Raw genomic sequence first — 17,056 nt, forward strand, 5'->3', positions numbered from 1 at the left:
AAAACACAATTTTGGGTTAAAGGCAGTTACTGTGTTCACCCAGAAGGAGTATAATAGCAGTGGCACCCCTACTTAAGTAAGACTGTTGACATACTGGTACAGTGGTGTAGTTAATTGGTATAGTTGCTGTGTTTTCACGTCATGGATGCAATGTATTATTTAGTATATTCGTTTCCATTTGAAAGTATGCTTTCATAAGTACCTGAAAAACAAACATGCTCACTTGTGTGTGCCTAATTGTCTTGGGGTCTTGAAAACTTTAGTTACTTTGTAGATTTTGATTATTGTTTAACTTTAAAAAACATAGGCTACATTAACCACTTCAGCCCTATTTAAACTTTGGCTGTTTGAAAATGGCAGATCTACAAGCTCACAATGTGACGCGTTGTGAGCTTGTACATTTGAAAATAGCAGATCTACAAGCTCACGATGCGACTTGTTGTGAGCGTGTAGATTGCTATTTTCCAATTATCTCCCAAATTTTGCAGATATCTGTAGCCATGGGATAACAAGGCATTATACATATTTGAAAATGGCAGATCTACAGAGCTTATAGATCTGCTATTGTCTAATGATATGCATGTTCTTTCATAACTTCGTGTCTAAAATATTGTATTTCTTTTTTTACAGCTCTGGCTGCGGACCCAGGTGACAGACACACTATCCCAGACCTACTGCAAGGTGTGTAACATCCTCATCCTATTTTAGATGCAACTATATAATGTTGGCTTATTGACATTGTCTGGTGTCAAATACTAGGTTATGGGGGTCTGTGGTCTAATGAAAAATGGAAGGTCTTTGACATTACAATAGTTTGAGAATCACTGGTCCAGGTGACAAGTATGTGTTGCTTCAAGTTTCTATAGAGTTGTCAGCTGACTGAAAGGTGATAATAGGGCTAATTAGAGGTGTGGTTAGCCGGGGTTGAATAAATTACCAATTTTCTGAGCTTTTAGATCTGCTATTGTCCCTATATTGACATGCTCACGCCCTTGTGCTCAGACTGTGTCTGTTTATCTGTGTAAATTTGCCGTGTGAGTACTGTACAGTGTTGCATTGCTGATTTGGTACGTCGGCAAATGGCATAGATAGACAATTATTGTACTTGTAATCCACTACAACTATTTGAAAACTTTAGTTACTTTGTAGATTTTGATTATTGTTTAAAAAACATAGGCTACATTAACCACTTCCGTCCTATTTACACTTTGGCTATTTGAACATTGCAGATCTACAAGCTCACAATGCATCGTGTTGTGAGCTTGTAGATTGCTATTTTCCAATTATCTCCCAAATTTTGAAGATATCTGTAGCCATGTGATAACAAGGCATTATACATATTTGAAAATAGCAGATCTACAAGCTCACTGTAAACTTGTAGCCTTATTTTAAATAGCCTATCTACAAGCCCAGTTCACAGCTTGTAGATCACTTTTGAGCTTGTAGATCTGCTATTTACTTTTATAACTTTTTGTCTAAAATACAGTATTTTTGATTGAAATTTTCAGCTGTGGCGTGGCTTTACACCGGACCTGATATCTTGGCCAACACAGCTTTGGACTGAGGGGACCATCCCAGACTGCACTTCTGCAAGGTTTGTTTAACATAACATGACACATGTGCAAATCAAAGCGTTTTAGATCTAATTATCAATGGGTCAATCCATTGTCAATTTTTAAGGAGGCATTGCCAATATATATACTCTATATAGCTTAACTCTTTGACTGCTATATCAATAGTGTAATAATGTGCCAGTGCTGCCAGCAAAAACTGATTTTACTGTACCTTTGAAAAATCATGGAATAATCTCTGTGACCGGCGTCCTCACAAGAGATCGGCGCATTACATGCATGGGGTTATTAAGAATTCCAGAGGGGTCCCCAAATAATTTAGTTGGTCCCCAGATTATTAGCTTAATATTGAAACACATTTTCTTTACATTTTAAATGCCAACTCCTATTATTTTCACTTACTTTGCACTTTATTGTCTCCGCCAGGCCGGAAGGAAGGCGTGCGTGCGTGTGTGTGTGTGGTCATGTTGAGCATGACACACCATTAGTGTTAAATTGGAGGTTGAAATGTACTCAATTATTGCCATAAAAATGTCACCCATTTACACACACATTCATACACCACCATGCCAGCCACCTGCTTATCGGGAGAAATTAGGGGTTCAGCATTTTGCTCAAACACAATTCCACACTAATTTTCAAACTGTGAACCTTGCAGTTGCCATCCAGCCGCTCTACCGGCCACTCTACCCTTTAGACACTGCTGCCCTTGTACTCACACTTTCGAAAGACTGTCAACCTTTTTCCAAAATGGCAGATCTACAAACTCTCAACGCATAACATTGTAGATAGCCTTTTTTTCCTGAATAGTTGAAGAATGACAGAGGTGGGTGGCGTGGATTATGGGGTGTGTGTGTGTGGGGGGGATTAGGTGGGAGTTTTGGAGCTTGTAATAAACAAACGTTTTAGCATCAAAACATACTTTGATTACCATAGTAAAAGTACTCACATTTTCTGAAAATAGCAGATGTACAAGCTTATAACGCATCAAATTGTAGATCGGCTGTATGTGTTTACTTGGCACAGTTTAATCAACTGCATATAGTAGATCTACAAGCTCACCTTTAAGATTTTTTTGGCAATCCAAAAATAGCAGATCTACAACCTCATGGTTTACTGTGTGTCGGCGGAGTTGTGGGGGGTCATGTTGAGCAAGACACACCATTAGTGTTAAATTGGAGCTTGAAATGTAGGCCTACTCAATTGTTGCCCTCAAAATTTCACCCATTTCAAACACATTCGTACACCTATGGCAGAGGAAACCATGCCAGCCACCTGCTTATCAGGAGAGATTAGGGGTTCAGCATTTTGCTCAAAGACAATTCCACACTAATTCTGGGGGAGCCCAAGATCAAACTGTGAACCTTGCAGTTGCCATCCGGCCACTCTACCCTTTAGCCACTGCTGCACCTTGTACTCACACTTCCAAAGACTGTCAACCTTTATCCAAAATTGCAGATCTACAAGCTCCCAATGCATAACATTGTAGATAGGTTTTTTCCCCGAATAGTTACAGTGTGACAGAGGGGGGTGGTGTGGAGTATGGTGTGTGTGTTTTGGGGGAGGGGGGGTGGGGGGAGAGTTTTGGAGCTTGAAATAAAATGTTTAGCATCAAAACATACTTTGATGACCATAGTAAAAGTACTAATATTTTCTGCAAATAGCAGATGTACAAGCTCATAACGCATCAAATTGTACTTCGGCTTTGTGTGGTTACTTAGCACACTTTAAACAACTGAATACAGTAGATCTACAAGCTCAAAACGTAACGTATCTCGAAGCGTTGGGAGCTTTTAGACCTGCTATTTTTACTGTTATAGTGTGTTCTAGTTTAATGAAGTAGGGCAGTGGTTGTCAATGTTTGTAATTTCAATGACCCCCTCGTTTTGAACAAAATGCCTCAAATCATGAACACAGCATGCAATGTTTGTAAAAATGTGTACGCACTTTCCTATAGGCTGAGAAAGAAATGCCACTTCACATATTTCAAATTAGCCTCAAGGTGGCGCTATAACAGGCCAATTTGTGCTACTACCTATAACTGCACCGATCTGTGTAAAACTTTGTACGTGCTTCTTCTAGAGGCCAAGGAAAAACCTATGCTGTGCACTTATCACATCTGCCTTTTTATAGCGTCACCAGGACACATGATCAGTTCTGTGATCAAGACAAATCTGTTTGAATTTTCATATTCCATCCTGATTGGCTAAGATTGACATGTCAATTTGCAGGAGTGACTTGTTATGAACAAAATGCTACATATTGCAAATGCAGTGTTTAATTGCAGTGAAACTTTGCATGCACATTACCATTACATTGAATAATGAATTATAGTGACCCCAGGAGGCATATTTTTTTTGTGAAGCATATTTTGATATTACTCCTACAATTTTGTTCAAATATCACACAAATCAATACACATTATCTCAATCGTCAAGTGATGAAGATGGAATCATCTGATGTTTCAGATTTCATCCTGACAGGCAAAGTTCAAACACTGCTGGTCCCCAATTTACCTGACCTGCAGAGACCTACCGTAAATTTCGGACTATAAGCCGCAACTTTTTTCCCTGCGGCTTATATAACGGTGCGGCTTATCTATTGATTTTTACAGCTAACGGCCACTAGGGGACCTCCTAAATCTATGGATTTTACACCCGCGGCTTATAGTCCAGTGCGGCTTATATATGTACAAATCATTCAATTTAGCTGCTGCGGTTTATATTCAGGTGCGGCTTATAGTGCGAAAATTACGGTAGTTACATTCTATATCCACAAATTATAAAGGTCATGACCATATAGGATTCAATTTTGTCAAAGCTGCCACCCAATTTCAGTCAAATAAATTGTAATGAAATATAACAAAAGTGTTTCACCACTACTCTACAGATAAATGTTAACAATAGTGTTTGCAACACTAAACTAATCAATTAATACATGATTTACCAACAAAGTTATTACCTTACATGAACTATTGCACTTATTTGTGAGTGCCAGAGCCAAAATGTATTGTAAAAAAAAGTGCTTAGGAGCCGAGATGCAGCCTTTTTCAGTAAGAAAAATATTTTCTTAATATATTAAGATAAGATAATATACAACGGCGTCTTAGCCGTACTGAATGAGTTAAGAGTGGCCTTTAGGCGCACTTAGTTTCTATTTACCGTCTCCTTCCAGGTGTACTATTGCAACAAAAAAACTAAATTATTATGTTTTTATTTTATGTTTTATTATTAGTGCTCATCAGACCAGAACGGCTCCACGGGTAACGTTTTAACGGTAAGTAAGGCGATTGTTGATGCTTACAGTAAATTGTGACTAATACGACATAATTATTTTGGTTGTTTTTTTATAGGGACAAACATTTTTTGTAATTTTCCAATAAATATTTGGAGTTACTTAGGATTTAGAAGGCATTTTTAGAATCGGTCTCAGGTCTAAAAGTGTTAATACAAATTCAGATCTAAAACTAAGTGACATCATGCCTTATCGTGGGAAGAAATCTGTCGCAAAAAAAAAATTCTGGGATGCTAAGTTGGACCATAGTAAATCGCCAAACAGTTGCATACAGGTTGATGAAGGAACACAAGAGACAACTAGTCCCAACTATTCCAGCAATGACCCGGTACCGCAAGCATGCACTGTGCCACCCTCTGTGATATCTGTGCAGGCATCCAGAAGCCAAGATCATCATAAGTATTCACAAATGTCAAAGAATCGGCAATGTACATGCATGGGTCTGACATTTCTGGCACACCTACATGAAGGTCATGACTTGAAGATGGATGATCTGGACAAGATACTGGACATGGGAGACATTCTGTATAAAAGAACTATAGCAAAACTAAAAAGACAAAAGAAGTTTAGGTTATCCCTGCTGACAATGGAAGAAACGCCTCTGCAGGTGGAAACCAAACACAATACGTACTCTGTGACAAAACATAACATAGATATGGGATTCTTGAGAGCTGCTGGAGAGCCTTACCGACGGCATTGGTGGCTGAATCTTCAGGAAAGACTTCAATGTTTGTCTGAAGATATCAACTATGCACTCATAACAGTATCACCACATACCATTGCCGTTTTTAGAGACAGGTCTGGAAGATATGGACTGTTTGACTCTCATCCAAGAAGTGCTGATGGCCTTCCTTTGTCTGAAGGAAAAGCTGTAATGATGACCTTCTCTCAGTTGGATGATCTGGTGGCTAAGATTGACCAGGTAATTGACTTCTTACATTCACAGAAGATTGACAAAATGCAGTTTGACTTCATGCCAGTGACATTTGAGCAGACAAATGCACGGTCACCCCATCTGTCAACAACACAAGTTCATGCTGACAACCTGCATCAAAAACTGCCTGTCGATCTAACTAGCCAGGATGAAACAAACACTGTACCGCCAGTCACGAAGCATTCTCTGCACACAAACAATGCACCATCATCACAAGTGATGTCACCCACTACAAGTGAAAACATCAACAAAATAGGTAAAGCACGGAAAAAGAAAATAACGGAGAGACAAAGAAAGGATAAACTACAATCTGATACCAAGGAAAAACCTAGGACTCCAAGGAGAGAATACATGAACAAATACATTGCCATGAGACGTATAACAGATGCAAAATTCAAGGAACAGCAAAGAAAATACAAGATGGCATATACCAGCAGAATGTTCAATGAAGATGAGGTGTTTAAAGCCAAGCAGAAGGCTTATGACAACAGGAGGTACCACAATGATGAGGAGGTTAGAAGAAAGCGGAAGGCTTATGACAACAGGAGGTACCACAATGATGAGGAGGTTAGAAGAAAGCGGAAGGCTTATGACAACAGGAGGTACCACAATGATGAGGAGTTTACAAGAAAGCGGAAGGCTTATGTAAGCAAGCGGGTCAAAGGAGAAGGGGAAAAGTTCAGGGAACTCATGAAGTCCTACATGGCCCGCAAATGTAAAACGGACCCCTTCTTCAAGATGCGCCATGACATCCGCTCTACATTGAAAATAAAAAGCAAGTACAAGGACTTATGTGATGGTCATCTCAAACTGAGCATTCGTAAAAGAGTGAGGATAGCTTTAGCTACTGAGAAGGTGGCTTTAGCTACTGAGAAGGTGGCTTTAGCTACTGCACAACAGAATCGGCTACTAAAAGCTGCTATAGCCACTTTCCAGGCAACAATAAAACATGGACCAACTTTTGTGTGCACAACATGCCATCGGGCGCTATTCTCTGATCAAGTGATTGTTTGTCATCGGTCAAAATACACGACCAAACCCGCCGTGGTTGCTGCTTGCTTGACAGGCAAATACCTTCATTTGTGTGATGATCAATGTGGAGGGCCGGAAAATTGCAGTGTACCCGAAGAAAGGCGAAAAGAGTGGATATGTACATGCTGTCACAACAGTGTAGTAGCTGGAAGAATGCCAGGCTTGGCAGTTGCAAATAACATGGAACTTGCAGCTATTCCTCCAGAGCTCAAGCAACTGAATGTGCTGGAAAGACAAATGACGGCAAGAGACATACCTTTTTCCAAGATTCTCACTCTTCCTAAAGGCAAACAGAGCGCTATATATGGTGCTGTGGTGTGCGTGCCAGCAGACGTGGAAACCACAGTAAACACCTTACCCAGAAGGCTCGAGTCATCCCGCTTGTACAGAGTGAAGCTGAAGAGACGTCTGCGGTACAAAGGCCATCATTTATTTCACACTGTGAATATGTCCAATGTCATACTGGGCTTGCGGAAACTCATCGAGACGCACCCCGACTACAGAGACATCACAATTCGAGACGATGAGAGCATGAACGATGAAGATGTGGAGGGCCAGCTTGAAAACCTACCCACTGTTGAACAGACAGCCACAGACGAAGTCATGGACAGTTGCGATGAGGCCGAAATGATGGAAGTAGCCGACGCAACTGAAACTCTCGACTCATCACAAACAGCGGATCAAAATCCACCCACTGCCGAAGATGAGCAAGATGCACTGAGACCTGGACATGGCCTGGACAGTTGCTTGGAACCGGATGACATTGGACAAGAGACAATGACATACGGAGATGGCATATTCTGCATCGCCCCTGCCGAAGGAAACCGGCCTGTCAGCTACAGCACAGCCCCTAACCTGGAAGCAAGGGCCTTCCCTACATTGTTTCCAACTGGAGAAAACACGTTGGATCGGAAGAGAAAGATCAAACTGTCCCCAAGCAGGTACTTCAACGCAAGGCTTTTCAATGTTGATGATCGTTTTGCGAGAGACCAAAGTTATCTCTTCTTTGCACAGTTTGTTACTGAGACACACATGGCAAAAAATACCATCTCAATTCAATTGAGGAAAGGCAAACCCTTTACCAAAGATGGTCGCCGGATATCCAACAAGATGTTGCAGGACAAACATGAAGTTGAGAGAATGGTCAGAAACCGAGATGCAACAAGGTTCATGCAACCACTGAGGGGGACTCCAGCCTACTGGCAGAAGACCATGTTTGATTTGTTTGCCATGGTCCGCCAGTTGGGTCCACCCACCTTCTTTTTGACCTTAAGTGCTGCAGAATTCAGATGGCCAGAGGTCATAATGGCAATAAAAGCACAACAAGGCCAAATAGTGGATTTTGACAAGCTGGACTGGAATGAGAAATGCGACATCCTCAGAAGCAATGCAGTGACTACCATGCGAATGTTTGACAAGCGAGTACATGCTGCGTATTCAAAACTGCTAAGGTCTAAGGCTCGCCCAATCGGACACGTCATCGACTGGTTTCATAGAATAGAATATCAAGCGCGAGGTTCGCCGCATGTTCACGCCCTAATATGGGTAGCCGACGCCCCCGTCCTTGGAGAAGTGCCGGACGAGAATATATGCGAGTTTGCGGACCGCTACATTTCATGCCAGCTGCCTGATCCAAACGAAAATCCTGTGCTTCATCGAATTGTCTCAGAAGTTCAGATGCACAGCAGAAACCACACAAAGTCCTGCAAGAAAGGTAACAGGAAATGCAGGTTTGGATTCCCCAAGGCACCAGTGGACCAAACCTGGATAACGGACCCATGCCCGATTGAGCTCACGGAGGTCACGAAAGACAACATGAATGATGGTGCGAAAGGAGGAGAAGGAGCAAATGAAAATGCAAAGAAGAGAACAGATGGCATTGGCAAACTGCAGAAAGAAAGAGCACAAGCTGCTTTGGCCAAACTCAAACCACTGTATGATTTACTTCAGGACTTGCCATCAGAAGTGACCGATCTCTCAGAGTTGCTGGCAAAGTGCAATTTGACTCACGAAGAGTACGACAGCTGTCTTGAAGAGATGAGAAACACCCATGTGCTCTTGATGAAGCGTGGAGTCAAGGACGGCTATGTGAACAACTACAACCCTGTTTTACTGGAGGCATGGAATGCGAACATGGATATCCAATTTGTCCTGGACCACTTTGTTTGCATCTCATACATGCTGTCCTACATATCCAAGGCCGAACATGAAATGGGTGAGCTTCTAAAACAAGTTGTGGAAGGCATAGACCCGACAAAAGTGACAGAGAGGGGTGCAATGAACGAACTTGTTCATGCCTATGTGAAAAACAGACAGGTTAGTTCTCAGGAGGCAGTGGCCCGGACTTGCAGCTTGTCATTGAAGAATTGCTCCCGCAAAGTTGTCTTCCTCCCGACAGATGACAATGCAATGAAAATGAGCCTCCCGCTCAGCCTGCTGCAGAATAGACCAGCTGATTCAAACCAAGTGTGGATGTCGGGACTTCTGGAGAAATACAACGCCAGACCCAAAACACCAGTGTTTCACGACATGTGTCTAGCAGAATTTGCTTCCGAGTACAGGATCGTGTATGGTCGGAATGCAAAAAAGACGGGATGCCTACAGCTGTCTGACAACATGGGAACCATTAAGAAGCGCACAAATGGTCGTCCTGCAGTTATCAGATATGCTAAATTTTCTGAACAGAAGGACCCCGAGAAATACTTCGGGAACTTGTTGAAAGCTTACCTTCCTCATCGTTATCAGACCACACTGAAAACCGACATCTTCCCCACCTACAAGGAGTTCTACGATTCTGCGTCTGTAAGAATACCAGGGAAAGAAGGTACATGGCGCGTAATTGCTATTGTTGCCGAGAACAAAAACAAGTTTGAGAAACACAGCAAATCAGTGGAACATGCATTAGAAGAGTACATGAAGAATGGCCCTGCAGAAGATGCGTGGGCCAACATTGCCCCAGAAAATGAGCTTGAACGGATGGAATGTCTTACCGAACAAGATCAAGATCCACAGGCAGACGACGAACAAGACGACGTCCCAGAGTTCAGTTGTCAAGAGGTGGGTACAATTGTTGGTCACAGGGTATCGGCTCCGCAAACGAGCCTTGATTTTCTGCGTTCGATGTGTCGAAACCTCAACCGAACACAAGCCTCCATCTTTCACTCTGTACGTGACTGGTGCTTCAAGAGCCTACTTGACCCAAAACCCGAACCATTCTTCTATTTTGTCACTGGGGGTGCTGGAACTGGCAAATCGCACCTGATCAAGTGCATCTACGGTGAGGCAACAAGGATTCTCCGTCGACTCCCCAGACTGTTTGAAGAGACTGATGCATCCATGCCCACAGTGCTGCTGTCTGCGTTTACGGGAACTGCGGCGTACAACATTGCAGGAAACACACTGCATTCCCTGTTGAAATTGCCAAGAACCCTGAAACCACCCTATATAGGACTGGGAAACAAATTGGATGACGTCAGATCAAAGCTGGGAGCTGCAGAGATCATCATCATAGATGAAGTGTCGATGATTTCAAAAGCCATGTTTATGTACATCCACTGGAGACTGCAAGAGATCAAAGGCAGTAAGAGGCCATTCGGCGGCATGTCGGTACTTGCAGTAGGTGACTTTTACCAGCTCCCTCCAACGTCAAGTGGGAAACCGCTCTGCGTGCTCCAGGAAGGCACAGCGGACCTTCTGCACGAACACTTTCAAATGATCACATTGACAGAGATCATGCGACAGAAAGATGACGTGCCCTATGCAGAGCTTCTGAATAGGTTGAGAGTCAAGGCGAAGAAGGAACGGCTGAGTGACACAGACAAAGCACTCCTTGCTCAGAGAGTGACTGTGCGTGATCAATGTCCTAAGGATGTTGTGCACATCTTCGCAACCAACAAAGAGGTGGCTGAACACAACGCCAAATCTTTGTCTGAGCTCCACAGCCACATCATTAACATTCCCGCCGAAGACTACAAGCAAGTCCATAACCACAAGACTCGACTTGCTAGTCCCTGTACAGGAGAGCAGAAGGATCTCCTTGACAACTTGCAGGTTGCAGAAGGCGCCCCAATTGTGATCATCAGGAACATAGATGTGGAGGATGGCCTTGTGAACGGGACATTTGGCAAGATTCATAGTGTACAGATGCACGGACATAGAGTAGCCAAGCTTTGGCTTGATGTAGACAAGCCTGAAGCAGGACAGAAATACCGGAAAACTACACCTGGCACTACACAAGTGTACGTCGAAAGAATGGAGGACCACATGAGCGATAAAACGCTTCGTATGCAATTTCCCATCAAGTTGGCATATGCTTGCACAGCTCACAAAGTCCAAGGCATGACTACACAATCCGCAGTGGTTTCCTTGAAACGGATCTTCCAACCAGGCATGGCCTATGTTGCCCTCAGTAGGACAACTACATTGCAAGGATTGCACATCATCGACTACGATGAGAAGAAAATCTATGCTGATCCAGAAATCACTGCTGCCCTGCAATCCATGAAGACCGCTTCACTGGACAGTGTTATGCCACTGTTGAAGTATAGAGAGACGACAGGCCTAGCGCAAACACTCACAATTGTCCATCACAACACGCAAAGTTTACCAGCGCACATTCATGACATCAGAAGCCATCACGAACTGATGCATGCAGATGTCCTGTGCTTGACAGAAACACATCTCACCGGCTCCTTTGTGGCTGACAGTCTTCAAATGGATGGATACACCATGTTCAGCCGCAACAAGCACGTCTCATACACCAACCAACCTGAACTTGCAGAACAGAATGGCGGTGGCGTTGCAGTGTATGTGAAGGACCATTTCCAGGCATGTGAAAAGCGCTACCTACACAATGTGACAAACCTCGAGTTTGTAGTCGTCAAGATAGAGTCCCCTGTCAAGCTCCTGATCGCTGCAGTGTACAGACCACCAGGTTACAAAGGCCTGTTCATGGACAATCTGAAGGCGCTTCTGGACGCGTTAGAAGTGATGGATCACCATCCCATCGTAGTCTGTGGTGATTTCAACGAAAATCTACTGACCAGTGCAGATATTCCAATCGCGAGGCTGATCGAGTCCAGAGGATACACGCAACTGATCAAGGAGAAGACCACTGACAAGGGCACACTGTTGGATCACATTTACATCTCAAGACCAGAACAATGTCTACAGTCTGGAGTACTACGTACGTACTACAGCTACCATGATCCCGTGTACTGCGTATTATCCTCCAACCAGGACTAGTGCAAAGTCTGCAAGACAAGCTTGTGCTCACATGTGCCAATGTGACAATGTGCTTTCCAAACATATTAGACATGCCTGACTCTAATAAATCACATGTATCTGTCGCACTCAATAACAGAGAGATTATAAACAATGGAAATTCTTGGTTACCAACCTTGTCATTGCACATTTTCCGGGAACCTGTGAGTCAGCTATAGACATGGTGAACACCAGAGATGTTGTCGACACGGCAACGGCAGGAAGAATTCATAGCCACACGTTACCGCATTCTTTGGTGCCACTCTAGCACAAAATCTCATCTGCCTGCTCAATACAAATGGATTGGAAACATTGGAACGTACTGATAACCAAAGCTTCGCGGCCCTAACATCAAGTTTGATTTCCTCTCCGCTCCTCCCCCTTCTCCACTCGCCTCATCTCTCCTCCCCCTCCCCTACCCCCCTCGTTACTTCTACACCCTCACTCGCCTCCTTTCCTCCACTTCCCTGCTCTCCTCTCCTCCACTCCCCTTCTCTCCCCTAATTTCCTCCACTCCCCTCCCTAACCCCTCTCCCGTCTCCTCCCCTGCCCTGTCCCTAACCCTCCTCTCTCCCCTCCTCTCCTCTCCCCTCATCTCCTCTCCTCCATTTTCCCTCACCTTCTCTCCTCCTTTCCCCTTCTCTCCCCTTCTTTCCTCCACTCCACTCTTACCTCTCTCCCTCTCCTGACTCCTCATCTCCCTAACCCTGATCTCTCTCTTCTCTCCTCTCCCCTTTCCTAGCCCCTAACTCTCCACCCTCACTCCTTTCCTCCACTCCCCTGTTCTCCTCTCCTCCACCCTCCCTCCCCTTTTCTCCTCCTCTCCCCTCATCTCCACTTTTCTCCTCTCCTTTCCTCCGCTCTCCTCTCTCCTGTCTCCTCACTCCTCCTCTCCCATCTCTTAGGTCTGATTGGCCTATCAAGGAATCAGTCAAACCATGAGTCTGATCACTGATCAAGGTGGGGTTAGAAGCCTAAATAATAGCCAGATTGTCAGCTCTGATCGTCTTACTTTGACAAGTTTGGAGGCAATTACAGTGATCCTGTGCATGGGAACCCCAAAAGTACGTCAACGGCCGGGGCAATCTCCCCTAATCCCCACCTCTCCTCCACCCTCACTCCCCTTGTCTCCTCCTCTCCCCTTCTCTCCTCTCCTTTCTTCCCCTAACCTCCTCTCACCCCTAGTGTCTCCTTCCCTGACTTCTCCCTCCCCCTCCACTCTGCCTCTACCCTCGTCTCCCCTCATTTCCTACTATCCTTTCTTCTCCCCTCCACCCTTATTTCCCCCTCTCCTCTCCTCCTCCCATCCTCTTACCCCTCCCCTCCTGTCCTCCACTCTCCCTCCCACTCATCCCGGTCCCTCTGCAATGTTCTCTTCTCCCCTGATCTCCTCCTCTCCTCATTTCTTACCTCCCCCTTCTTTCCTTCTCTCCTCTCCTCTTCTCCTCCCCTCCTCTTACCCCTATCCTCATTATCCCCCTCTCCCCTTCTCTCCTGTCCTCCTCTCCTCACCCCTCCCCTCTCTTCCCCTTGTCTCCTCCCATCCTTTCCTACACACCCCAACCCTGATCTCTCCTCCACTTTCCCCTATTTTCCTCCTCTCCTCCCTATCGTCCACTCTCCTCCCCTCCCTTTTCCTCTTACCCCTTACATCACCCCCCTCCCTGTCCCTTTCTTTCCACTCCTCTCCTCCCCTATCCATGTCTCCTCACCCCTACCATCTCTAGGTTTGATTGGCCTATCAGGGAATTAGTCAAACCATGAGTCTGATCACTGATCAAGGTGGGGTTAGAAACCTAAATAATAGCCATATCGTCAGCTCTGATCGTTATTCTGTGACAAGTTTGGAGGCAATTACAGTGATCTCGGCTTGGGAACCCCGGAAGAATTTCAAAGGCCGGGACAATCTCTGGTGGCACTTAGGTCAAATCAGCCCAGTAATGCACTACAAATCAACACCCATGTTGCTGCATTTAATGGACCTTCTGTTCCAGAGATAGTCCAAAAGATCTCAAAACGGACACTTCATTGATATTTGATTGCAGATTTTCCCTTTAACCGAATTACACTTGAGGCCAATTCTAAGGACACCTTCGAAATCCTGACCTAAAATTCTCAAAAGTTTTGAAAATTAATTAGTAAAAATGTTTGGGAACCCTGTGTATTGAATGCTATGTAATGTGTAATTAACCACAACTGTGATTGGCCATTTTAGATTACATTTGATTTGTACCAAAACATTGACTTGAAATATTATTCATATTGTAGCATTGTGATTTGTCTTTAACACTTTTCTACTTTGCAGGGCTAGTTAATGGCTAACAACTATTTCTAATTCATCAGTTGAATGCATTTTCTTTTTTAATTTGTTAATATTGATTGTGAAGCATTTATTGGAAAACAACACTAACACCTTTTTCCTGTTTTTCAGAAGCTGTTGAATAATTCTGCATTGCTGATAATGTCTTTTTCTTTTGCCTTTAACCTTTTTCACTTACAGGAATGTTTTTGGTAAATCTTTTCAGGTATTTGCATTAGATTTATGTAGTGGAACGTGAACGTGTAGTACCCAATTTATTTGAGCCATTACAATATTGACCATCCCTGAATTGAAAAACAAACAGAGACAAAATAATTTGCTCAAACTATTGATAAAAAAAACCATTTTGGATTGAATACTACATTGTCATGACCCACTACCATGTAATTGCATGTGCATATTGAAAATGTATTAACTCGCCTTTTCTTTCTAGGGCTATAAAGCTATAACACTTATTAGAATTAAATCAAACCTTAAATAGAACAGTGGTTTCAGGGAGTTTTTTCAGTTTTAATCAAACATTTTTGAAAATAGATAAAACAGCCAGTGTACATGCATCAAAATAGGACTCAATTGCTAAATTAATTAATTAATGTAATAGAAGTTAAACAATGATTCATTGATATTGATCCTCAATATATTTGCCACCCTGCAAATTCTACCTTTATTTCATATTGTGACATTAATTTAATACATTTACCAGGAGCTTGCTTGATCGCCTTTTTTAACAAAGGGATCGGTGCAAGAATTTTTCCCAAGCACTCCTAAATTGGTTGAAATAGGATGCAGGTTTTTGCTTCACCCTGGAAAATGATGAATTTACTTAAAACTTGGAATATCATTTTTGATAATAACATTAGGGGTAGTAATAGTAGAAAATAACCAATAGAGTATCAATAATAAAACAAAGTATTTACAGGCATATTAATAATGAACATTATGGTTATTCTAATACCTAATTGGCCTAAATACAATCTTAAAATATAACCATAAAAATGTTATATGATATATTATACCAAATATGTTGATGGAGATGCATATAGAATAGGTACCAAACATACATTTTATTAATAAATACTTTAAACTATATCTTCCATGCTTTGTCTCTACTTATTATTTTTCTAACCATGTGTTTGAAAAGTATATCTATATGGTTATGTTTTTAGTACTTGCGTCACATTTAAAATGAATACAGATGTGTGATTGAAGTTTTTTGGAATGACAATCAGAAGGGAGCTTCATCACTTAAGTTGAACAAGAAGTGAATCTTTGGAATGAGTGCAACATGCAATACAAGTAATACCATACACATAATATTCTTAAGTTAATGTCTGCTGTGCTTTGCCTCTACTTATTTTTCTGCATAACAAATGTTGAACAGAAACTATATGTTTGCTCATGTATTTAGTCTAAAATGTACAATGAATACAGTCAGTGTTATTGGTTTTAGGGGGAAATAATTAAGTTTCTTCACCACATAAGATAAACAAATGGAAACTTTGAAATACATGCCACATCCAAGAATGCTTAAGACCATACACATATTTAAAGATAATAATCTTAGGTTGTTCTTTAACTGCCAATTATTATTGCCTTCTACAATTATATGTTTACATACTTATCCATAGAACAGTTTGATCATTGCACAAATCAAAGCTTAGAGTTTAAAGTGTTGTGGGAGACCATAATTCTACCTGCTGAATGGAATACAAGCTATCTGCTGGATGGAGTGGACGTCAATCCCTGTACTCCCTGTACTATGTGTAAGATGGTGAAGTAATCAACATGTAAATTAGTGTTCCTTTAATGCTCCTGTCAAGTGGTACCAAATATATCTCAATCATTTTGCATTGTTGTATTGACACCATTCAGTAAAATTAATGTGCCTGATATGCAGGGAAGAGTCTTTCATACAATTTACTAAATGGTATGGCTTCAACCCAGCTCATAAACAGGTTGACACGACCAACAATGTTTCCTCTTGTATTACAAAGTGAGTCATTTCAAGAACATTACAAGGCATTGAATAATATCGATTCTGAAGCTGAAAGTAAAAGATGTGCTCAGTGTTGTACTCATGACATAATATAACTATGAAGAAGGTCTTCAGTGTTTTTAAACTTACTTGCAAAGGGCAATTATATCACTGTCAATATACTGGGTATTTCATCCTAAACCTAACTGGCAGAACAATGAGATTAAAATGTGTGAAGTTTGCTTTGATAAAGTATTATGAGTGGTACTAGACAATCTGTTCTACTTGACACTGAATAATTGCATTTGTTATAACTAACTTCATTCTAATGTCATCAAAAACTGAACTCTAAAGCTATAAATAACACCAATGAGACCATTGCACCTTATAAAAAATCGATAATATAAATATCTGCCAATAGTACTGTCGTAAACCAACCTACTGTTGAAACTACTGCTATATGTAATATAATAATAGCAATATGTTGAACCTCTAACAATCATTGATATGGCATTAACAAATATGGTGAATTCAGAACTTTAATTAATAGCAGAAGTCACTGACTTCTGCTGGAAAGGTGAAAGTAGAATCCAAATCCCCAAAAACTATGTTTTGTCATATGTTTTGTCTAGCATTTACAATGAATACAAATAAGTGTTTTGGGTTTT

At 42.1% G+C, this 17,056-nt stretch overlaps 1 protein-coding gene across 4 annotated transcripts in view; it reads left to right on the top strand.

Moving 5' to 3' along the window:
- LOC308077378 (uncharacterized protein) overlaps nucleotides 1–17,056 on the top strand; it is an 833,561-nt gene that overhangs the window by 773,578 nt on the left and 42,927 nt on the right. For 2 of the 4 annotated variants that reach the window (XM_080418049.1, XM_080418050.1), the window contains 3 exons: nucleotides 631–681; nucleotides 1,509–1,594; nucleotides 4,806–15,502. In XM_080418049.1, the coding sequence (XP_080274175.1) occupies nucleotides 5,050–12,075 (7,026 nt within the window). In that variant the 5' untranslated portion in view covers nucleotides 631–681; nucleotides 1,509–1,594; nucleotides 4,806–5,049 and the 3' untranslated portion in view covers nucleotides 12,076–15,502. Of the gene's footprint in view, nucleotides 1–630; nucleotides 682–1,508; nucleotides 1,595–4,805; nucleotides 15,503–17,056 lie in introns of those variants that run through there. The other 2 variants (XR_013932392.1, XR_013932393.1) reach the window with 2 other exon arrangements.

Source organism: Gymnoscopelus braueri (genome assembly GCF_963280865.1).
Source record: "Gymnoscopelus braueri genome assembly, chromosome: 21".
Taxonomy (NCBI): domain Eukaryota; kingdom Metazoa; phylum Chordata; class Actinopteri; order Myctophiformes; family Myctophidae; genus Gymnoscopelus; species Gymnoscopelus braueri.